This window comes from Liolophura sinensis, chromosome 5 (assembly GCF_032854445.1).
Source record: "Liolophura sinensis isolate JHLJ2023 chromosome 5, CUHK_Ljap_v2, whole genome shotgun sequence".
Lineage (NCBI taxonomy): Eukaryota > Metazoa > Mollusca > Polyplacophora > Chitonida > Chitonidae > Liolophura > Liolophura sinensis.
Genome location: NC_088299.1, coordinates 10,897,125 through 10,921,920, shown reverse-complemented (window position 1 = coordinate 10,921,920; position 24,796 = coordinate 10,897,125). Strand labels below are relative to the sequence as shown.

The following is a 24,796-nucleotide window of genomic DNA, read 5'->3' as shown; positions in this document are numbered from 1 at the left end:
TGGTGTTAGGCCATCACCTGTAGCCTGTCTATAGATGTACTGGTATTTGATGAGAATATGGTGTTAGGCCATCACCTGTAGCCTGTCTATAGATGTACTGGTATTTGATGAGAATATGGTGTTAGGGCATCACCTGTAGCCTGTCTATAGATGTACTGGTATTTGATGAGAATAAGGTGTTAGGGCCTCATCTGTAGCCTATCTCTAGATGTACAGGTATTTAATAAGAATAAGGTGCTAGGCTCTCTCTTGCAGCCTGTCTAGATGCACAGGTATTTCATAAGAACAAGGTGTTAGGCTCTCATCAGTCTCTAGATTTACAGATATTTGATAACAATAAGGTGTGAGGATCTCACCTGTAGCCTGTCTCTAGATTTACAGGTATTTGATAACAATAAGGTGTGAGGGTCTCACCTGTAGCCTGTCTCTAGATTTACAGGTATTTGATAACAATAAGGTGTGAGGGTCTCACCTGTAGCCTGTCCCACCACATTTGTTTGATAACTGCCTGTCTCTCAGGGACTAGTTTGTACTGGATAATCTCCTCCAACTCTGATAACATCTGTACATTCACCATGGCCTAATGACAAAACACAACAATCACATGCAAGCACCCTTTTGTTTATGTGAATGATATCCCACAAAGAGCTATACTACAACATAATATGATGAACAAACCAAATTTGCGTTTCACTTATTTACATAATTGATTGGTGTTTTACATCGCACTCAAGAATATTTCACTCATACTGGTGGGAGGAAACTGGCCACAACCTGTGGGAAATCCATAACAATCAGCATGATCCTGGCAGAACTTCCCACTTACAACCAGAAAGGAAGCTATCATAAGCTGGACTTGAACTCACCGTGACCACACTGGTGAGGGACTCTTGCCTCATTCTGCTGGCCACGAGTCTCACAAGTTATCGCACTATGCTCCATTCCAAAACATTTAGATTCTTTCTTTTTTTTTTCCACAGTGTTCTCATTAACAATGAAACCTGGTCTGACCTTTCTAGCCAGTGTCCCACTGATTGTAGCCAGAATATTTAGTTTCCTTTTTCTCACATGGTTAGGCAATCTAATAAACATAATCATATCTTTACTTTTCCAAAAAAGCTGGGAAAGAAATATAATATTCTGCTTTCAGCACTGCTAACATCTTTCCCAAAAATTAAAAGAATTAGCGTGAACTGAATTGCAGGCTTTGCAGATTTATTCAAGCGTGACCAAAATAGCAAAATTTAACTCAGGAAATCCTACCTCTACTGTCACCGAAACAGCTCCAGTAAGAAAACTTTGTTTCAGAAAAGTTTGCATAAACACATAGATGTAGACTGAGTACCGTACTTACCCCATAGGCCCTGTTGTAGCTTTCTCCTGCCATGGCGGTCAACTCTGTGTCTAGAATATCCCGTGCCTTGTCAATACACTGGAAACACACAAGCACCATCATTATAAAAACTCCTACTTGTCTGCTTGTCCACACAGGTCATATGAACACATTATGTTACCCTCAGACTTCAGGCAAGTCGCAACAAAGGCTAAATCATAATTTTTTCTCAGATCATCATTTTTTTTTTTTTACCTGACTAGTGACACTGATTCTTGTGCCTTGTAAATGATTTCATTGGTCAACAGTCAATCGTCAACTGAGATAACAACATTTTAGACCACTCAGCCAGTGAAAGACCCACACATACCTGTTGAGCCATATGGTAATTCTCCTCATGAAGAGTAAACACAGCCCGGTAAAACGCTCCATCATAACTGGTCCTCGGAATGAAACAGATGTACTCCTCCATGCTCTCCCAGTGGCCTGAGTATCAGGAACAAAAAGTTACAAATGGAGCACACATGTTCATGAATCAGGGGCAAAAAGATACAAATGTACCACACATGTATATGTATCAAAACCACACACTTACAAATGTAGCAGACATGTTCATGTATCAGTCCCGAGCAAAAAGATACAAATGTAGCACACATGTTCATGAATCAGGGGCAAAAAGATACAAATGTAGTACACAAGTATATGTATCAGGAGGACACACTTACAAATGTAGCATACATGTTCATGTATCAGGAGTAATCAGTTATAAACGTAGCACACAACTGTATGTATGAGGAACATGAAATCACAAATGTAGAACACAAGTTCATGTATCAGTCTTGAGCAAAAAGTTACAAATGTAGCATACATGTATATGTATCACCAGGAGACACTTACAAATGTAGCATACATGTATATGTATCAGGAATAAAAAGTTATAAATGTAGCAAACAACTGTATATATCAGGAACATGAAATCACAAATGTAGCACACATGTTCATGCAGAGTTTCTTCTTTCTCCTTGTTACAACAGTTGTTGATATTTGATTGGTTACATCAAGTTTAGGAATAGGTCAGGTGAAATAAGAATAAATGATTATGGCTAAATGCCAGTATGACAATATAGCAGCTAAATCATGACAAGAGTGAGATAAAAACTCTCCAACATAAAAGGTGCATGTTATGAAAACTTTGTCAACAAATGACTCATAAATCTCCTAAATCTGGTGGTTTAAGAGTTTAACATGCTCGCTTCAAATGTGTGGTTACACCCCCCCCCCCCACAGTTTAGGACTTGTTTTGTTCCGTTTCATTTTCACACAAGCTAAATGCACTAGGGCTCCAGTGATAACCTGACACTTTATACAGGCCTATACAATGTTTGTCTGGAAAAAAAGCAACACAGAAGCTACAACACAAGCTAGAACAACACCCTTTCTTACCCAGCCCCCAGGCAGCTGCGGAGGCCATACGTGCCATCTTACTTCTCATGTCATTAGTGGCTGTCGTCCATTTCTCACACGCCAGCTGGTGCAGCTGTCCCCTGAAGACGATAAACATACAATTGTTACTGGGATGAGCATAACTCCATGCAGGTACATATATGTGTGAATATATAAAACAAATATTCTTACATCATCGTGGACATGTAATTTTAACTAACATTCAGGATTCTGACACTGACACAGACAAGATTAAAGGTTCTTAAAAAAATCTGAAAGCGCCAATTGGTAAAAGAAAAATTCACATTCACAGAAAAATGTACAGTTAAATACATGTACGTGAGCTTTAAACATGCTCACCCTAATTAATCAGCCTTTCGCATATAAAAGAGCAACTTTCAGTTCAATTTTTGCACATTTTTTATTTGATTTCGGAGACAAAACTACACTGGTTAAATTGGTCATTTTTAGGGCTTCACAAAACTCATAATTTTATCAGCCTACATAGAATAATGCCTTCAGAATATGCTTGAATAAACACCTTGCAAACTTGCGAAAAGGTTGAAGAATTACAGTACATTATGAAACAGGTCACTCTTTGGAACATAAACGAACTCTCAGCATGCCGAAAAAAACGAGAATTGGCTAAGCCAATGCCCATGCACATGATCAAAGCCCATTTATTTATTTGGTTGGTGTTTTATGCTGCACTCAAGAATATTTCACTTATATGACGGCTACCAGCATTGTGGTGGGAGGAAACCAGGCAGTGTGCACATTTATTGAATGATCAAGCAGTACCACATGGTTTTATTTACGTTCAAAATGTGAAACTGTGAACTCGTGACTTTGTCATCATGGGCATTTTAAATATCACTCTGGTTTCTGACATAGACATCACAGGATTTCTTGCTTACTCCATGCAGATATATTTTTTTTGTATATATCAATAAATTAGACTTCACTTCATGTATTTATGTCAGTCTGGGCATTTGGAAGACATGCAATCTGGTGAAAGAAAAATTCATTATCAATACACTACAGATTTGCACTGCAACATCATTCTGTCACAAAGACATCAGCAACCTGAATTTCTGAAAAGCACAAGCTGTGGGGATTGAACTCCCTGCCAACAGATGCCCTTACCACTCTGCCAGAGCCTCCAGACACCTCATCCTGCCCAGTACAATGTGATGGTTATCAGGAGCCTGCTCCTGTTTTCTCTCGTAAGCAGCCAGAGCTTTGTTCCATTCGTGTAACTTCTCGTACCAATTCTCCTGGATTTTCTGTCAGTGTTTTAAAAGGAAAACAAACATGTAAATTTCTTTCTGGAGAAAACTTACCGCCTTGCACAAGGAAACTGCTGCCCGACATTTTTACAAGGAACTCGATTGAAAATCCGAAAGGTTATGGCTTTTAGTTGTCGAATTTGGGAATCAAGAAATAATGAAATTTATTTCTCCATCACCATTTCCTTGTCAATGAGTACAGAAATTCATGCAGCAAGCAATAAACTAATAAATAATAAATAAATTAATTTTCTTTTAAGCAGAACAGGTTGAAGAGGCTGAAAATTTTTACACCGCTGTAAACTGCACAGCTGTAGAGTCCACAAAGTGAATTTCACAGTTATTGACAGAATTATTTCAATGCATAAATGAACTTCTAAAATCAGTTATTTATGAAAAATTTGAGACATTGGGCATTCTACGAAGAATACAAACTGACCAGATCAGCTCTGTGATGTCTCATGGCATATTCCAAGACACCCGCCGCTGCCTCAGGCTGCTGCAGTTTATTATTAATACTGAAAGACAATCAGCATTATTGGTGTCATTACAATAGATATATACATATGTACAATATAACTTACAACACTATGTATTTGTCAATGATTTTATTTATTTAATTACTGTGTAATACACAAAATATCTTGTAACAATACATATTTTTCACAAAGAATTATCAATGTCATGCGGGTTTCCTCCCCACCAGTACGTGGGAAGGTCTGTCAGCAATCTACAGATGGTCGTGGGTTTCCCCCAGGCTGTGCTAGGTTTCCTTCCACCATAATGCTGGTTGCCGTTGTATAAGTGAAATATTTTTGAGTACGGCCTAAAACACCAATCAAATAAATAAATAAATAAACTGTCAATGATTTTACTTAAGACAGCCAAGCAGTGTGTCTATCAGGTTATGTCAAATTGGTACGGATGTTTCCTAAACGACCACATCCCGGGCAGTTCTGACAGTCTGACCGCAGATCTCCAACCAACAACCAATGAGCTTGACTGATCAATTCATACTTATTGATAAACTTACTCATCTAGTTTCCTCCCTCATAAATCCGACAGCCACCATACACACTGTAGCTTATAAGTAATATTCCTGTCAAGAGTACAGTGTAAAATAATGATCCAGCATCAGTGCTGGCTCATTCAGCTATTTTTTAAAGCACTTACCTGCCATACTGATCTAGCTCTCCGTAGGTCACCTGTTGCTTTAAAATGGCAACTGGCAAATGGGCCATGCACTCTGATTTCTTCCAGCCATAAATTTAACTTCCAAAACATACAGGCAAGTGAAGTGTACAGAATATTGTCTCACCTGATGAGTGCCTCCAAAGTTTCAGTCTCCAGATTTCTGTGAAACTCATCTTCCTTGTAATGCAAGGCTTTAGCATAGGCTCTACAGCGAATGGCTCTTTGTCCTAAAAGCTTAGTTTCCAATGGCAAAGGTCCCTACAACACAAGAAGTGTACATACATATATGTTGTGTCTTCTTGTGGCAATAAGTCCATGTCGCCAAAGTGGAGCCGCCACTGAACTATTATGCCAAAGACACCAGACATGACACCCCATTTAGTCACACTATGACGACACTGGGCCCAGTCATGTTTCCTTGCCCTAACCTCTCAGTGTTGAGGGCCACGTGAAACAGCAACAGGTACCATTTTTAAAGTCTTTGGTGTGACCCGACTCAGGATTGATCCCGAGGTCTCCCGACTTTGAGGCGGACACTCTAGCCAGTACGCCACTGAAGCCGTGAAGCAGAGGACTAAAGTGATACAGCTTACAGTACGGTTCATACACAACAATGGTGGGAAAACTAGACTCCATTTCAATGACCAAGGTATGCCACCAAGCTGAAGAGCCCAGAAGAAACGAGAGTAAAATGTGCCCGAACTATAGCATCAATCAGAATTAGTCAATTCAATACAAAAGTCAGTGAATCAGTCTGCTCCACTTCTCACAATACAAAACTCAGTGAAACAGTCTGCTTCACTTCTCACAATACAAAAGTCAGTGAATCAGTCTGCTCCACTTCTCACAATACAAAACTCAGTGAAACAGTCTGCTTCACTTCTCACAATACAAAAGTCAGTGAATCAGTCTGCTCCACTTCTCACAATACAAAACTCAGTGAAACAGTCTGCTTCACTTCTCACAATACAAAAGTCAGTGAATCAGTCTGCTCCACTTCTCACAATACAAAACTCAGTGAAACAGTCTGCTTCACTTCTCACAATACAAAAGTCAGTGAATCAGTCTGCTCCACTTCTCACAATACAAAACTCAGTGAAACAGTCTGCTTCACTTCTCACAATACAAAAGTCAGTGAAACAGTCCACTTCACTTCTCACAATACAAAAGTCAATGAAACAGTCCGCTTCACTTCTCACGACACAAAAGCAAGTATTTGATTGGACCTGCATTGGACAGATGTTTCTTCAGCTCTAGTGAGAGATAAGCATGTGCAGAAAGGGGATTCTGAATCTGCTAAATTTGGTAAGATTGGAGATTTGATCAGAATACATGCATGTGTAGGATGTATGCTTCAAAAACCAACTGTGGAGGGGAACAAAGACAAAGTCATAACAAATAAGTAACAAGGCAGAAATCAGAGGTGCCTCAGGAGCAGATTGTTTGAAAGTTTGTTAGGATTTAACTTTAGTCCAGCCTAAAGTGACATATAATTTGTAAAAGGCATAGACTGGTAGTAAAATTTAAACCCAATTTACAGTTTAATACACTAATCTAGTAAGTGACAAGTCAATAAAGAGAGTGGCAGCTAGATATAACTATGACTGTAAATTTTCAACATTCAAGGCAATTTACACCCCACAGCTATTTCAGAACGTTTCAAAATGTTGGTTGCTGAGGTGGTTCAAAAGGTTAAACAATTAGGGTAGTCACCTTCAGTGGATAAATATCCTGTCCACATTGGAGCCTCTCAAGATTTTAATACACTGACATCATGACAAAACTGACAAAACTGCATTTACTAATTACAAACTGGCATCTTGTCTTATCAGAACTCCTTGATGGTCATGAGCCAATCTGGATGATGGAGGATCCACCGTGTGCCTAAACAACATCTCATGAAGGAGAACACAGCGGGGTTTAAAACTAAAACATTTTAGGATTCAACTGCTCCTAAATTGTTGTGATGGCTCCTTGAAAATTTAATGAGACCCACATAAACGCAGATTTCAAGGAATGAAACTGAGTATCACATAGATCCGATTTAGAACTTGATATTTCAACCTGTGCAAAAACAATGACACCGTAGAAAGGGAACTAGGTAGAAGTAGGTGTTTCTTCAGAAGTACAGAGCAACATTTAACAAGTGTCAACTAGATCTAAGTTAAGGATACATTGAGCGTCTCACCTTGTCACAATGCTCCATGAACTCGGCCAGATTGAGCAGAGTCTGGGTGATCTCTGGTAGCTCCTGGGAGGTCAGCGCTTGCTCCAGGCTACTAATCAGCTCATCCTGCTGGGTCTCACTCAGCTCAGTCCAGCAGGACACAAACGCAGCATTGAACAAGTCCCTGTAGTCAGACAAAACGCAGCCATAAGTTCAGTCCAACAGGACACAAACGCAGCATTGAACAAGTCCCTACACTCAGACAAAACAGAGCCATAAGCTCAGCCCAAAAGGACACATAGTCCCTGTAGTCAGACAAAACACAGCCATAAGCTTAGTCCAGCAGGACACAAACGCAGCATTGAACAAGTCCCTGTAGTCAGACAAAACACAGCCATAAGTTCAGTCCGACTGGACTGTGTGATAATAACTACCTTAATAACCATAGTTCGGAGACCTATGTGTGTAAAGGTTATGCAACCTGTTGGTTATAGATAAAATTAATTTTGTATGACATATCAAACTGACCTAGCCAGAGGGTTGTAGGTTTGTGCCAGAGCCCAGCAGGACCTGAGGGCAGGGGAGGGGGACTCTTTTAGCAGCTCTATACTGAGGCGTCGTAACCATTCCATCCAGTCCTCTTTAGATACCCTCCTACCGGCAGTCAGTGCCTACAACAAGTACCAGTCAGGCTGGAAATGGTATTCTGCTCAAGGATGTAAAAATTCATATTTCATTACAATGGTAAAAAACACTATTTCACATAAATGTATTTCTCCCACTGTATCGGAACAAGACATTCCCATTTTGTTACCGCCTGTCCTGAAGACAGCTAAGTAGTAGTAATAGTTTTGACTTTCTAAAATTTAAAAAGGCTTTAACTGAACCTTAAAAGTTATATATGTAATTGAGACAGTTTAACAGGTGCTATGTTCGGATAATGTAATACAATATAAACACAATCTGATCACAATTTGGGCTCCAAATTACACAACATACTAAGATTTTAATTATTTTATTTCAGTAAAATATCCCTTTCTACAATTCATGTCATGGTGATGAAACTAGGAAACTGGAGGGGTCTGTAGGGCATGAAAATTCCATTTGCACAAACATTTTGCTTCTTAAGTGCAGTGGCTAAAAAAGCTTGGAATATTTATACGCATAGGTAAATCAACTAAATTTTTACATGTTTTATCATACATGGCTTCTGAAAATTAAACATGCCTGTTATTTATTAATCTAATAATTAAACTATAAACACCTTGACCCATTTCACATTCTGGTTAGTTTCACACAAGAATTGCTTGTCCTGATGACAAACGTGATCAAGGTACCTTCTGTAGATTAGCAGAGCTGACGTGAAGCTTCTTGATTGTGGCTGTATCAGTGCTCTCCCCTGACGTGTCTGTTTTACGATTCCGATTCTGGCGATGTTTGGCCAGAAGCGGGTCGTCTTCATCATCAGCAAATGTTGGGCCCTGATAAAAAAATTTAAAAAATAAAAAATAATACTTGTACACACCCCACCCAGTCACATTATACTAACTCCTGGCCAACCGGTCCTGTTTCCTTGCTATCAGTGCTGAGCGCCAAGCAAGGCAGCAATAAGTACCATTTTTAAAGTCTTTGGTATGACCCAACCCGATCTTGTACTAAAGAATATTTCTTATATTTGACTATAAGCATTATAGTGTGAGGAAACCCAGCAGAACTCGGAGGAAACTCATGACCATCTGCAGGGTGCTGACTCGCAGGCCTCTTCCCACATACCATTGCAGACGACGCCAGCATAAGCAGACTTGAATTCACAGTGAAAAAATTGGTGAGAGGCCGTCATTGTGTTGCACTAGCATGGGAACCCCATATGCCCAAGTGGTTGACAAGATGGTTGACAAGATGGCTGACAAGATGGCTGACATGATGGCTGACACATGTCACCACATGCACGGCGACTAACACTTATTTGAGATCTGATTTCAAATAAACCTTTGATATTTCACAATCAAAATGGGTGAAATTCCTCTTGGATTCATCACAATCGCTGTCCGTACCTTTAAGATCCTACAGAGCAGCATATCGTATTTCGGATGTATGACTCTCTGTTTACTGATCACGCGATTCACCATTGGGATGAATATGGTGAACTTCTGACCCAGCTGCATGACCAATGAGCAGAGAGTATCCATGGCTGATCCTCTGAGCTCCGGCACGGAGTCGATCGTCCTCGCTAACGGATGGATGATCCGGGAGGCAAAGTCTGTGAGGTCCAGGGAGTCTGTCAGCTTGTCTATGGTTTCCAAGGATATCCTGAATACGAGAAGAAATGATTACTATCAAACATGAACTGAAAGAATCAGTAACCATTATAAAAAGATTGAGTGAGTTAGTGCTTCGGGTTTAACGTCGTAGTCAACAATTTTTCAGTCATATGACGATGAAGGAATCCTAAGAGTGCATGTGATGTGCCTCCTTGTTGCAGGATGGATTTCCAACATTCTTTTATCTAGTGCTGCTTCACTGAGGCACCATACTGAAGGCAATTAAGCCATTATGGGACAACCACTCGTTGCACTATCCCCTTCATGCTAAACGCCAAGTGAGGAAGTTACAACTTCCTCTTTTAATGTCTTAGGTGTAATCAGTAATCATTATAAAAAGAACCACTGTTTTCACATAAGACAGTTTATAAAACATGTGCCATTAAATCACTTTGTTAACATCAACATTCTCAATCAGATGTGTTATACATGTATGTGAAAGAATTGGCCAGAAAATTCAAGGTTTAAATGTCATTGTTTTTTCTCAGCTTAGGGCAACACCAATCTATTTTGTGTTTTACAGGGCTAGGCAAGCCAACACTAAAAAATCAAAAAAATACAACTGCAAATCCCCTTTTATACTTTGTCCAATCTTGATATCTTTATGATTTTCCTGTTTCTCAAGTCTTTTCAATAACACAAATATATATTAAACCTGAAAAATGTATTAGGTGATTTTTCAGTTTTATTTGTATTTTCATGGCCTCCTCTGACATATAAAAACAAATTCATTCAGCCCATAAAACAAAAGATTTAATTGGTGTGGCCTAAATGTCAAAACACACCAGACATGAATCTGATGGTTTTACCCCAAACTACACTATGTCTACCTTCTGACATTCATAGGAACATCTTGGGAGTCAAAGAGCTTGACCACAGGAGGAAGCAGCAGGTGAAGATAATCATCCAGGTTAGCTCCAAACAGCTGGAGGGCATTCAGCAGCTGACAACATAAACATACATTTACTTATCCAAAAGTTTCAGCATCAAAAGTTATATTTTATGACATGTACTTGCCGCTAAAAAATGCACTTTTTCGATAAAAATTCACATGGCATGATTTATCAGAAGTCACGGAATTTGAAAACAGGACATACTACATTTCATACAATTTGTACCTTTTGACAAAAATCAACTAACCATTCACTTTTTATATGCAGCTCATTTTAACATGGGTCATAAACTTAATGAAGGGCTGAGTGCATGATAACACTGACATGATAACATTGACATGATAACTCTGACATGATAACATTGACATGATAACATTGACATAACACTGACATGATAACACTGACATAACATTGACATGATAACTCTGACATGATAACACTGACATGATAACTCCGACATGATAACACTGACATGATAACTCCGACATGATAACATTGAGATGGTAACACTGACATGATAACATTGACATGACAACACTGACATGATAACACTGACATGATAACTCCGACATGATAACACTGACATGATAACTCCGACATGATAACATTAACATGATAAGTCTGACATGATAACATTGACATGGTAACATTGACATGATAACACTGACATGATAACTCAGACACGATAACACTGACATGATAACATTAACAATTTTCAAGATTTGTCAGTCCTTAGATACCTCACCCAGCTAGGGTTCTTTTTGAACAAGCATCCATCGCAAAGTCTCTGACATCAGTGAGATTATTTACCTTGGCTGTGACGCTCCTCATGGCGCTGGTGTCATGCATAAAAACACGGAGAATCTGGGGAATGATCTGGGGCAGGTAAATCTTAAACTCCGTCCCCAGGGCGCTTACAATCTGCTCCACTAACAGGATGATCGTGTTCTGCATGGGGCTGTTCAGGGTCCAGAAATCCTGTACACACAAGCAGTATTTAGTTTCTGTTTATGACTGGTGTTAATGTGGTTATACACTGGTAGTATTGAGTCTGGTTAGGTTATTACTGTACTGACTTATTTCACAGATTTGCTGCATACACCTGACACATTATCATAGATTCAAGAATATTTCACTGCAATGCATATGACAACCAGGGGGGTTATAGTACAGAGAAGATAACAGGCATACAATAGTCCATCCAAAATCACTATGTCACCTCTTCAGCTGTCACAATCCTCTGTATAAATACATGTATGCAACACCAGTCTGGCCAGTTGGATGTTAGATTAAAGAAAGTGAGGCCATAGGACAAGAGCATGTGGTCAGTAATAATGGGTTTACATACGTCTTTTTGGACTATTTAATAACGTTGTGTTAAACCACTATCATTCACTTATTTACATGTACCTTAATCAGAGCAAATATATCATCCAGGTAGTTTCTGATGTGCTGTTTCACAATGGCAATGATCACACCCAACTGTTGGAAGAGAAACTGAAAGACACAGAAGATATCATTAGCAAAGGATTGAAGTATTTATTTATTTATTTGATTGGCATACTGATATTTCACTTCTACGACTGCGGCCAGCATTATGGTGTGAGGAGACCGTATTCTGAAACCCACAACGATCCGCAGGTTGCTCGCAGACCTTCCCCCGTACGGCCAGAGATGAAGCCAGCATGAGCTTGACTTCAACTCACAGGAATCGCATTGGTGAGAGGCTCCTGGGTCATTATGCCGCGTTAGTGTATGTGCGTTAACCCCCTCAGCCACGGAGGCCCGCAGAATTGAAGTAAAATCATCATATCATATTATCTCAAACTATATGTACATGCTACAACATGAAATGTCAAGGTAACCAACGCCTGCATTCATTGTCACATTTTCACTTCAAAACATTAAAATGTCAACTGATAATTTTCAAGCCATTTTTCTGATCATGCAAAATGCTACCATGAACTGATGATATGGCGCACATATAAAAAACAGTGCACATAGAGGGTTTACAAAAAAGGCCAATAACTAGAGTCCATGGACGGTGAAATGGGTTGATTGCTCTTCTTCTAACTGCTAAGAGTATGAAAAAAATTTGTTTACGCAAAAACATAAAACATGGCTGATTGTAAACGCACAAGAGCACTGCGGAAGACTCGAGGCTAAAACTTTTTAGTATAGGCTCAAATAAAAATGCTGACTACTTAAAGAGGCTCTACGAAATAAATCTATAAAATTAGTCTTTTCTTTATTTCTCAGCAACGGCTTAATGCTTTCTACCTTTGATTCACAAAAGGCAACACTTTCATCAAGGGAGATAACCCCTAAAGAAGATTCGGAACAGAAACCAAAAACAAAGAGAAAAAAAAGTAATGTTTACCAGAGATTAACTTCAACAATCGTTTTAATGTTACGGCAATGTTGATCATCAATGTACTAAACCTATAGTTGTGAAAAAAGAATGTGAACCATCACATTATAGATACTGGTACGAGAACCTGGCTTCAAACTAATAGAAAAAATGTCCACGTCTGCCATCTTGAAACTTGATTCTGAAACACACATCGCTCTGGTTCGTAAAGAAAGAAAGACAGAACAGTTTTTCTCAGTTTTTAAACAAATCATCATATGCCACCATGGTAACTCATTCAAGTGTATTCAACAGAACTGTCCGCCATCTTGAACAGTCTGTTTCAATTTCGAACTGTGAGGTCGTCAGGACTATAGCCACACACAGGTGTCACATACTAAAAGTTCTCAAAATAATACTACGTCTGATACAAACAATGTTAGTTCGTGGTAACAATTAATTTTATAATCAAATCTTTCCAACACATACATTGTACGCATTTCTCAGAAACTGCTGGCTTTAATTGAATCACAACCTCGTGCCATCACGCAGGCTAAAGAGACTGCCTACTGGACAGAATACCTGCCAGGTCCAATAATCAGGAGAATCATGTTCCACAGCGATTGACCAATGTTGCAAACACTAAATGCTTGAGCAATGGGAAAATATGGTAAAAAAAAAACACACACACACACACAACTAGCTAATCTCTCAAACTTTTTTTGATCTTTTTCAGAATTATATCCAAATATAGCAAATGTGATTAAGAGCACATTTCCCAAAAGTCCATGAAAAGCTTATAACAAGTTTGTTAGTGACCCCATGGGTTAGGGTCAAATATCATATCCGCCATCTGATAACTTCCACATTACAGGTACTGCAGCTATTTCCACCGTTTTGATGACTACTTAAATGTCCGATAGCTGCAATTAAAAGCTACATGAAACGCTTTGGTTTTATTTCTTAATGTGCATATTATGATGTGTAATAACATTCAACAGGACAAACAGATTTTTCAGATTTCTCTTTGGAGCGTAAAAATGGTGGCAAAGTACAGTTTTCTTAAGGTGACAGGGGTCAGTCCAGAAGTTACGTAGCTTGCAGCAGATACGTCAGCGATGATACCTGTTTAAAAAGAACTCTGTGCGAGACCGACCGAACCGATTTTGCCAAATGGGGGCGGGGGTGTGGGGAATGGCCAGAATGGGGGCAGGTGTAGAGGTGTAGAAGGGATGTTAAGCTGGCCTGAAGAAGCCATCATGTATTTGTGTGCATGTCACCTTGCCCACAATGTAGCAAACACGGTTCACTGGGCCTGAGGCACTTTTGGGAATGTTTACCGAGTTCCAAGCGTAATTTCTGAAAAAATCCAACCGTTGATGGAAAATATGCATAATATAATATATAGGGGTAATTAACAGGTATTAAAAAAAATTAAATTTTTTGTCACAAAAATACTGGGGGCATACTTTTCTTCATTTGGCATAGAAACATAATCTTTGTGCTGTAGTTCCTTTTCAGGTATCCTTTAAGGTACGCCAAAATACAATCAGGCGCTGTCAAATACATGCATGTAGGTTACTTTACAAGACGGAAATCTTTTCAGAGTGAAAGCTACCACAGGCAATCAAGGTATGACAGGTACGTGACTTTTTGCGTTATGACCCTCAAAATAGCGCAAGTGCATTCGATAACCTTTTGTGGCAAAAAATTTAACGATAATACATGAAAGCATGACTCCAAACATGATTACAATTTTTATTCAATGCATATTCATAACATATAAATCCCCAAAAAACAATGAAGAAAACATCATGAAAGGAAGTTAATATCTGACCATAACACGGCCTATTTCAGTTAAGCGCACTGACACAGCATACTTGGGTGAAACTACTTTCAGCAATTTCTGCACTTTTTTTCATGTTTCTATAATGGGCCTCTGGCAATTCTCACCAACAGGCTCATAAAAAGTAACAGGAAATGTTCGGAGTTTTAAAATTTTTTGGCAGTTACCTCACAAAACTTCAAGGCTTAAAGACGGAGTCAAATTAGTACAATCCAGATTTAATCCTGTAACCTACCGATTAGCCGCTGCAAAGAACATAGCTTTAGCTGAATGAGCAAGTCTCAGTGCCTATTGTAGCTTAGTCATAATACCTGGACATTGACCTTCCTGATTTGGACCTAACTCTAACCTTAACTTTTTCGATGAAATTGAAAGTGTCATTTGGAAATTAAAGACTACCTGCTCCTCAACACAAAGGCCTGAGCCTGAGGCGATTTTGAACATGTTTTCTCAGTGTATGAACACTGTGAACTGGTGCTGCGACTCACCTCTCTGAAGCCTGTGTCTGCCGTGCGTATGACCGTCAGGTACGCGGGCACCACCTGCTGGATGTAGGGCACACACTTTATCCCCAGACTTTTGAAGATGAATGTGATGGCCTGGACGACCATGGTGTGGTGCTGAGACAGGGAGGGGTCACGGATGATCCTCATGAGAGTAGCGATAGCTACGGCGGGATAGAACTCCTCCAGGGTGGTGGATGAACTCATGTTGACCAGCATCTCACTCGTGTTGTACTCGCCTGTCAGTCACACGGAAAACATGTGCCAATAATATATTTCTTCTTTCGTCTCTTCGCACATTTGTAAAATGATCATTAAAGCACATTCTGAGGGCATTGTTCAATGTAGATTGATAAAATCATTCTCTTTGTGAAACCCTGAAATTCTGTTGATTCGAACACCGTAAGTTTGTTTGGAATGTCAAATTTTAAAAAGTGCATGAATTGCATTTAAAATGTTTATTTTTTTATATGCAAATAGGTTAAGGCAATATGGTATATTAATTCTAAACTGTACAAAATATGAAGGTAGGGTTATACATATGCACAGTTAAAAAGGTCACTGTACTCTTTGACCAATAAACCTGCCTTTGAAGTGAACTAGAGGCTTCACTGTCACTTTTGTTAACAGGACACCTTTAATGGCAAAGAAACCACTATAATAAAATATTTATCAGCTGAAAGACCATTAAACACTCTCTGGGAAAATAGTTTAATTTATCGTTTTTAGAATTTTTCTAACCGACTAAAACGTATTTAAAACACATGACTTGCTCACAAGGTAACACTTAAACCCAAGAAAAATTGTCAAAAAGTCCAGAATGTGAAACATTAAGCAAAACCCTTCAAAAATATATCAACTCACGGCACCAGTGTTAAGAAAGGGTGTAATAAAACTTAACAGTCTTGCGTGTACTGAAGTACTTTTTCTTGATGACAAATTTAACACATCGTCAGTCACTGGTTTACTGAAGGGCTATGATGTGTTTACCTGGTTGACTAGCGTCCTGTGTGCTTTTCTTCTCTGTCATGCCCACGGAGGCGGCGGAGTCGCCCGTGGTACAGATCACCCCGATATTCATCTTGTGCTTATGAGGGTCCAGAGCTCCCAGAAGTCCCAGCACACGGATAACCTGTCATCATCAACACAGATCTATTATGTATTTAAAAGTGAACTTTCATGCTTCACTAATAACAAATTTCCTTGTTATTGCATTTTGAGATTTTACACCCAGATGCTATGCGTCGAAAAAAAAAATCTTTTCCTTCATGACATTCCAGTGGGATGACATCATAATGCATGCTAAATCAACTTTCAACTATTTGCATCCTGACCGATGTCCCAAGATCAAAGGGACCAGAGACATTCTGGAAATTCTAAGTTACTTTTTCCATGAATAAGTGGTACAACTTGAACTAGGCAAAATGGAACATGACATCACAGGTGGTGAAACAATAACAGTATTGGACTAATGCCTTTGAATTTGAGGTGTGCTAGGTGTGCTAATAAGACACACCTGATAAACTCAGAGGATGAGTTTGAGGTGTGCTATCACATTCCCACATCTAACGTGCTCGCGAGACAAGGTCTAGGTGTCCTAATAAGACACACCTGATAAACTCAAAAAGAGGATAAGTTTGAGGTGTGCTATCACATTCCCACATCTAACGCACTCCTGAGACAAAGCCTAAGTGTCCTAATAAGACACACCTGATAAACTCAAAAAGAGGACGAGTTTGAGGTGTGCTATCACATTCCCACATCTAACGCACTGCTGAGACAAAGCCTAAGTGTCCTAATAAGACACACCTGATAAACTCAAAAAGAGGATGAGTTTGAGGTGTGCTATCACATTCCCACACCTAACGCACTCCTGAGACAAAGTCTAGGTGTGCTAATACGACACACCTGATAAACTCACACAGAGGATGAGTTTGAGGCGTGCTATCACATTCCCACATCTAAGGCACTCCTAAGACAAAGCCTAGGTGTGCTAATAAGACACACCTGATAAACTCAAAAAGAGGATGAGTTTGAGGTGTGCTATCACATTCCCACATCTAACGTGCTGGTGAGACAAGGTCTAGGTGCGCTAATAAGACACACCTGATAAACTCAAAAAGAGGATGAGTTTGAGGTGTGCTATCACATTTCCACATCTAATGTGCTCCTGCGACAATGCTAGCTAAACACACCTAACAAAAATCATTACCCTGGGGACGATGATACAGGTACACTAATCACACAATGAGGCCGATTCCTCAAAGCCATTTCTGACTTACGTAAAAATCTGAAATGTAATCTTAAAGCTCATTTTTCGGCTTTAGAAATTAAAGTTTTGTCCACCTCATCAATATTATCTTAAAACAAATGTGTCCAAATTTCAACTTCCAATACCAAAGACCAAAACTGTGAGGAGGTTTTCAATTTCGGGTTAAGTCAGAAATGGCTTTGTGGAAGCGGCCCCTGATCTTTTGCATGAGGTGTGATAATCACACACTAGCTGAAAAACTAAAATGAAGGCGTGTGACAAAGCTTTCAGTTGCAGCTTTACGTGTTTTTGTGGAATAACAATTCTTTTCAACTTACCTCTCTACGTATGCCGGGAGACTGCTCTGTCTTCAGGAAATTCAGCAACACCTCCAGAAGGGAGGGATACTTCTTGTACGGCTCTACCACATAGCCTGTACTCTCCACCATCTGTCCTAGGCTCCATAAGGCCACCTTCAATACATGTACACATAACATATTTCTATTTAATTGGTGTTTTACGCCGTACTCAAAAATATTTCACTCATACAAAGGTGGCAAGCATTATGGTGGGAGGAAACAGGCCAACGCCTGTGGGAAACCCATGACACACACATAAAGTACACGTACATACACTACAGAGATAAACATACACATAAAGTACATGTACATACACTATATAGATAAACATACACACAAAGTGCATGTACATACACTACAAATATAGATAAACATACACATAAAGTGCATGTACATACACTACAAATATAAACACACACATAAAGTACACGTACATACACTACAAATATAGATAAATATACACATAAAGTACATGTACATACACTACAAATATAGATAAACACACACATAAAGTGCATGTACATACACTACAAATATAGATAAACATACACACAAAGTGCATGTACATACACTACAAATATAGATAAACATACACACAAAGTACATGTACATACACTACAAATATAGATAAACATACACATAAAATGCATGTACATACACTACAAATATAGATAAACATACACACAAAGTGCATGTACATACACTACAAATATAGATAAATATACACATAAAGTACATGTACATACACTACAAATATAAACATACACATAAAGTACATGTACATACACTACAAATAAACATAAAGCACATTCATAATACAACATGTATCTACATATACTATATTTGCTTTAATAGCTGGTATCACATTAGAGTGTCAGCACACCAGCACAGGTGCCTCTCACCAATGCTGTTGCTATGAGTTCAAGTCCAGCTCATGCTTCCTATCAGGCAACCTGTGGGCTCTGTGTGGTTTCCTTCCACCTAAACGCTGGCCCCCCTCGTAAAAGTGAAATATTCTTGAGCACGGCGTAAAACATTAAATCAAATAAATGAATAAATAAACAATATACAGAATCTCTTCAAACAAACAAATTTTCTTTGTAGGCATCATAAACTTGACCTAATTTTGTGCTCCACATCTCACATGAACCTGATCTTTTAAGTACATTACACCCCAATATTAAAATATAAACAACTGTGGAATCCTGACCCACCTCTCTTTTCTGAAGGGCAGACGAATCCTGTAACATCTCCAGTATGATGGGCAGTAATTCATCCACCCACTTTCTGATGTCCACTCCACTCACCTGCAAAAGCAACAAGACCTGTTATTACACAGCAAACACTGTAACCTGACAGTAGTGATTGGTTCTGAACTGTATGACTGCCACTCAGTACTATGAGGCTGCTTTGTCAGTACCATAAGTCATAAAACGGTGTGGTAATGTGTGGGAACCTTTCTAGTTAGTACCAACTAGTGACAGTTTAGGCAGTATAACTAGTTGCGCAAAGCAACCAGAAATTTTTTCTTAACAGAATAACTAAGGAATCTTAGGACGATGGTCGTACAGTACGTCGATAATCTGGGTCTAGCTCCATTTTTTGTGTATTGTCAAATGAGTAGCATAGTGAAACACTGATCAGTTCATGGTCAAAAGCATAGCAAAGAGAAGGCTTTAACATGAAATCTGTGGTCTGTATTAAATATGTATCTGATCATATACAAGTGTAGCTCTACTTATGCATCCTTCAACCTCAACATCACATATCCCTAATTCTTCTAATTTTGGGGACACCTGTTCTACTCTTTTTAGCCAATATACATGTAAATGTGACAGGAATATTCAGATCCTCTGTTTCCACATGATTAGTCCAGCTAATGAACAACATATTCAATCTTTACTTTTCATAAAATTTGGAGAGAAATGTAATTCTTCACTTTCAGCACAACCAATACCTGTCCTAAAAACTGGAAGAGTTAGGCTACTTGTACAACATCAACCTATATTCACCAACGGTACACCACAAATACCTGGGCTAGTTCTCCTATGGCAGCCAGAACACAGATAGTCACAGCTGGGTTTGAGTCTGGCTCCTTCAGTTTAGGGATCAACACCTGTTCAAATACAAGGTACAGTACACCGATGAAGTGGTTTTTAACTTCTCGACAAGATTACATCATACACATACATGTAAAATCACAGGTTCTTTCACAAGTCAAATATGTAAAAAGTTCCTAGATCTTAAGCAATGTATTAACATTATTAAAAATAAAAATCTCAGCCTTAAGTTTTGGTTAAAAGTACGATTAATTAATAATCAATGCATCAAACTAGAATATTATATAATTTTTGGTCAAATTGTACACGGTGAAGCATTTGTAGAAGGTTATCTCTCCCCGATAAGTCAATGTGGTACGGAGTGTGAACCATCTGGAGCTGTTTGAATATGCTGACCTTTAGGATAGGTTCCATGTATGGCCGTATCAGGCGCGCAGCATTAGACACCAGGTGGCCCAGCAGGCGGGCTGCCTGTTCCTTGTTACGACCCACTCCACTGTGCTCCAATTCTGTCAAGATCTTTAGATGAACCACAAATAAACAGTTCAAAAACAATGGCTCTCCAGGCTGTCATTATTTAAAATTACTCTTTTAAATAGTGAACTTTTTCAGTGATTCAAACTGAGTTATTTGACAGATGACCTACAGATGAACAATGCATGAATACCCAAAACAATGAGTCTCCAGTCTGTCATTATTTAAAATTACTGTAAGTGTACTTCTTCACTGATTCAGATTGAGTTACTTGACAGATGACCTACAGATGAACAATGCATGAATACCCAAAACAATGAGTCTGCAGTCTGTCATTATTTAAAATTACTCAAAGTGCACTTCTTCACTGATTCAGATTGAGTTACTTGACAGAAGACCTACAAATGAACAATGCATGAATACCCAAAACAATGACTCTACAGTCTGTCATTATTTAAATTTACCCTAAGTGTACTTCTTCAATGATTCACATTGAGTTACTTGACAGATGACCTACAGATGAACAATGCATGAATACCCAGAACAATGACTCTGTAGTCTGTTATTATTTAAAATTACTCTAAGTGCACTTCTTCACTGATTCAGATTGAGTTACTTGACAGATGACCTACAGATGAACAATGCATCAATACCCAAAACAATGAGTCTCCAGTCTGTCATTATTTAAAATTACTCTAAGTGCACTTCTTCACTGATTCAGATTGAGTTACTTGACAGAAGACCTACAAATGAACAATGCATCAATACCCAAAACAATGACTCTGCAGTCTGTCATTATTTAAATTTACCCTAAGTGTACTTCTTCAATGATTCACATTGAGTTACTTGACAGATGATCTACAGATGAACAATGCATGAATACCCAAAACAATGACTCTGCAGTCTGTCATAATTTAAATTTACCCTAAGTGTACTTCTTCAATGATTCACATTGAGTTACTTGACAGATGACCTACAGATGAACAATGCATCAATACCCAAAACAATGACTCTGCAGTCTGTCATTATTTAAAATTACTCTAAGTGTACTTCTTCACTGATTCACATTGAGTTACTTGACAGATGACCTACAGATGAACAATGCATGAATACCCAGAACAATGACTCTGTAGTCTGTTATTATTTAAAATTACTCTAAGTGTACTTCTTCACTGATTCAGATTGAGTTACTTGACTGATGACCTACAGATGAACAATGCATGAATACCCAAAACAATGAGTCTCCAGTCTGTCATTATTTAAAATTACTCTAAGTGCACTTCTTCACTGATTCAGATTGAGTTACTTGACAGAAGACCTACAGATGAACAATGCATCAATACCCAAAACAATGACTCTGCAGTCTGTCATTATTTAAATTTACCCTAAGTGTACTTCTTCAATGATTCACATTGAGTTACTTGACAGATGATCTACAGATGAACAATGCATCAATACCCAAAACAATGACTCTGCAGTCTGTCATTATTTAAATTTACCCTAAGTGTACTTCTTCAATGATTCACATTGAGTTACTTGACAGATGACCTACAGACGAACAATGCATGAATACCCAAAACAATGACTCTGCAGTCTGTCATTATTTAAATTTACCCTAAGTGTACTTCTTCAATGATTCACATTGAGTTACTTGACAGATGACCTACAGATGAACAATGCATCAATACCCAAAACAATGACTCTGCAGTCTGTCATTATTTAAATTTACCCTAAGTGTACTTCTTCAATGATTCACATTGAGTTATTTGACAGATGACCTACAGATGAACAATGCATCAATACCCAAAACAATGACTCTGCAGTCTGTCATTATTTAAATTTACCCTAAGTGTACTTCTTCAATGATTCACATTGAGTTACTTGACAGATGACCTACAGATGAACAATGCATCAATACCCAAAACAATGACTCTGCAGTCTGTCATTATTTAAATTTACCCTAAGTGTACTTCTTCAATGATTCACATTGAGTTACTTGACAGATGACCTACAGATGAACAATGCATCAATACCCAAAACAATGACTCTGCAGTCTGTCATTATTTAAATTTACCCTAAGTGTACTTCTTCAATGATTCACATTGAGTTACTTGACAGATGACCTACAGATGAACAATGCATCAATACCCAAAACAATGACTCTGCAGTCTGTCCTTATTTAAATTTACCCTAAGTGTACTTCTTCAATGATTCAGATTGAGTTACTTGACAGATGACCTACAAATGAACAATGCATCAATACCCAAAACAATGACTCTGCAGTCTGTCATTATTTAAATTTACCCTAAGTGTACTTCTTCAATGATTCACATTGAGTTACTTGACAGATGACCTACAGATGAACAATGCATCAATACCCAAAACAATGACTCTGCAGTCTGTCATTATTTAAATTTACCCTAAGTGTACTTCTTCAATGATTCACATTGAGTTACTTGACAGATGACCTACAGATGAACAATGCATCAATACCCAAAACAATGACTCTGCAGTCTGTCATTATTTAAATTTACCCTAAGTGTACTTCTTCACTGATTCAGATTGAGTTACTTGACAGATGATCTACAGATGAACAATGCATCAATACCCAAAACAATAACTCTGCAGTCTTTCATTATTTAAAATTACTCTAAGTGTACTTCTTCACTGATTCACATTGAGTTACTTGACAGATGACCTACAGATGAACAATGCATCAATACCCAAAACAATGACTCTGCAGTCTGTCCTTATTTAAAATTACTCTAAGTGTACTTCTTCAATGATTCACATTGAGTTACTTGACAGATGACCTACAGATGAACAATGCATGAATACCCAAAACAATGACTCTGCAGTCTGTCATTATTTAAATTTACCCTAAGTGTACTTCTTCAATGATTCACATTGAGTTACTTGACAGATGACCTACAGATGAACAATGCATCAATACCCAAAACAATGACTCTGCAGTCTGTCATTATTTAAATTTACCCTAAGTGTACTTCTTCAATGATTCACATTGAGTTACTTGACAGATGACCTACAGATGAACAATGCATCAATACCCAAAACAATGACTCTGCAGTCTGTCATTATTTAAATTTACCCTAAGTGTACTTCTTCAATGATTCACATTGAGTTACTTGACAGATGATCTACAGATGAACAATGCATCAATACCCAAAACAATAACTCTGCAGTCTGTCATTATTTAAAATTACTCGAAGTGTACTTCTTCACTGATTCACATTGAGTTACTTGACAGATGACCTGCAGATGAACAATGCATGAATACCCAAAACAATGAGTCTCCAGTCTGTCATTATTTAAAATTACTCAAAGTGTACTTCTTCACTGATTCAGATTGAGTTACTCGACAGATGATCTACAGATGAATAATGCATCAACAATCAAAAACAATAACTACATGTATCCAGTCAGTCCTTATTCAATATATAATTCTTTATTAATGGACTGATTTAACAGATTCTGACTTCATACTGAAGAATATTTCTCTTAAATGAAGAGAGTCAGTTCCATGAGTGGAGGAAACCAGGATGCCTGGAGCAAACCACAAACCTTGGACAAGTCAGTAATGAACATTCCCACACCACATATGACACTTTTTTTCACGAGCAGATCAAGAGTAGCGAGTCTCCTGTAATGATGGAGTAAGTATTAAGTAATCCCCAACAAATGAGTTCATGCAAACTATCCAGTGAATCCTGGTTCATGCAGGTAGATTTATTTATTTATTTGATTCGTGTTTTAGGCTGTACTCAATAATATTTCACTTATACGACGGCGGCCAGCATTATGGTGGGAGGAAACCAGGCAGAGCCTGGGGAAAACCCACGACCATCCGCAGGTTGCTGTCAGACCTTTCCACATACGGCCGGAGAGGAAGCCAGCATGAGCTGGACTTGAACTCACAGCGACCGCATTGGTGAGAGACTCCTGGGTCTACGCTGCGCTAGCGCGCTAACCAACTGAGCCACTGAGGCCCCCACACAGGTAGAGACTCAGTATTACATAACCTGGGTTGTACAGCTATGCTGGGATCCAATGGTTAATATGACTTCATAAAGCTTATCCTGTCAATAACAAAAGACAGGTAGATAACATCACAGAACACATGCATACCTGAATCAGTGTCCTCCTCAGTGAATGTCTCACATAAGCTGGATATGTACAGGTAAACCGGCTTCCTACAGCTAGGCTGGGTTCACACAGCTAAGCTGGGTTCATACAGCTAAGCTGGATTTGTACAGTTAAGCCAGCAACTAAGGTGAGCTCATACAGCTAAGCTA

General features: G+C 38.6%; 1 protein-coding gene across 1 annotated transcript in view; it reads right to left on the bottom strand.

Annotated features, from left to right (window-relative positions):
- The window catches only part of LOC135465452 (serine/threonine-protein kinase mTOR-like), a 51,156-nt gene that overhangs the window by 14,175 nt on the left and 12,185 nt on the right, over positions 1-24,796 (bottom strand). The window contains exons 16-35 of the mRNA XM_064742692.1: positions 20,406-20,528; positions 19,982-20,065; positions 19,164-19,256; positions 17,929-18,063; positions 16,330-16,471; positions 15,325-15,578; positions 12,051-12,137; positions 11,451-11,618; positions 10,578-10,690; positions 9,481-9,736; positions 8,764-8,907; positions 7,955-8,097; positions 7,448-7,610; positions 5,384-5,517; positions 4,505-4,583; positions 3,923-4,062; positions 2,777-2,877; positions 1,704-1,819; positions 1,355-1,432; positions 473-580 (exon numbers count right to left, since the gene is read on the bottom strand). Coding sequence (XP_064598762.1) covers positions 473-580; positions 1,355-1,432; positions 1,704-1,819; positions 2,777-2,877; positions 3,923-4,062; positions 4,505-4,583; positions 5,384-5,517; positions 7,448-7,610; positions 7,955-8,097; positions 8,764-8,907; positions 9,481-9,736; positions 10,578-10,690; positions 11,451-11,618; positions 12,051-12,137; positions 15,325-15,578; positions 16,330-16,471; positions 17,929-18,063; positions 19,164-19,256; positions 19,982-20,065; positions 20,406-20,528 — 2,661 coding nt within the window. The remainder of the gene's footprint in view (positions 1-472; positions 581-1,354; positions 1,433-1,703; positions 1,820-2,776; positions 2,878-3,922; positions 4,063-4,504; positions 4,584-5,383; positions 5,518-7,447; positions 7,611-7,954; positions 8,098-8,763; positions 8,908-9,480; positions 9,737-10,577; positions 10,691-11,450; positions 11,619-12,050; positions 12,138-15,324; positions 15,579-16,329; positions 16,472-17,928; positions 18,064-19,163; positions 19,257-19,981; positions 20,066-20,405; positions 20,529-24,796) is intronic.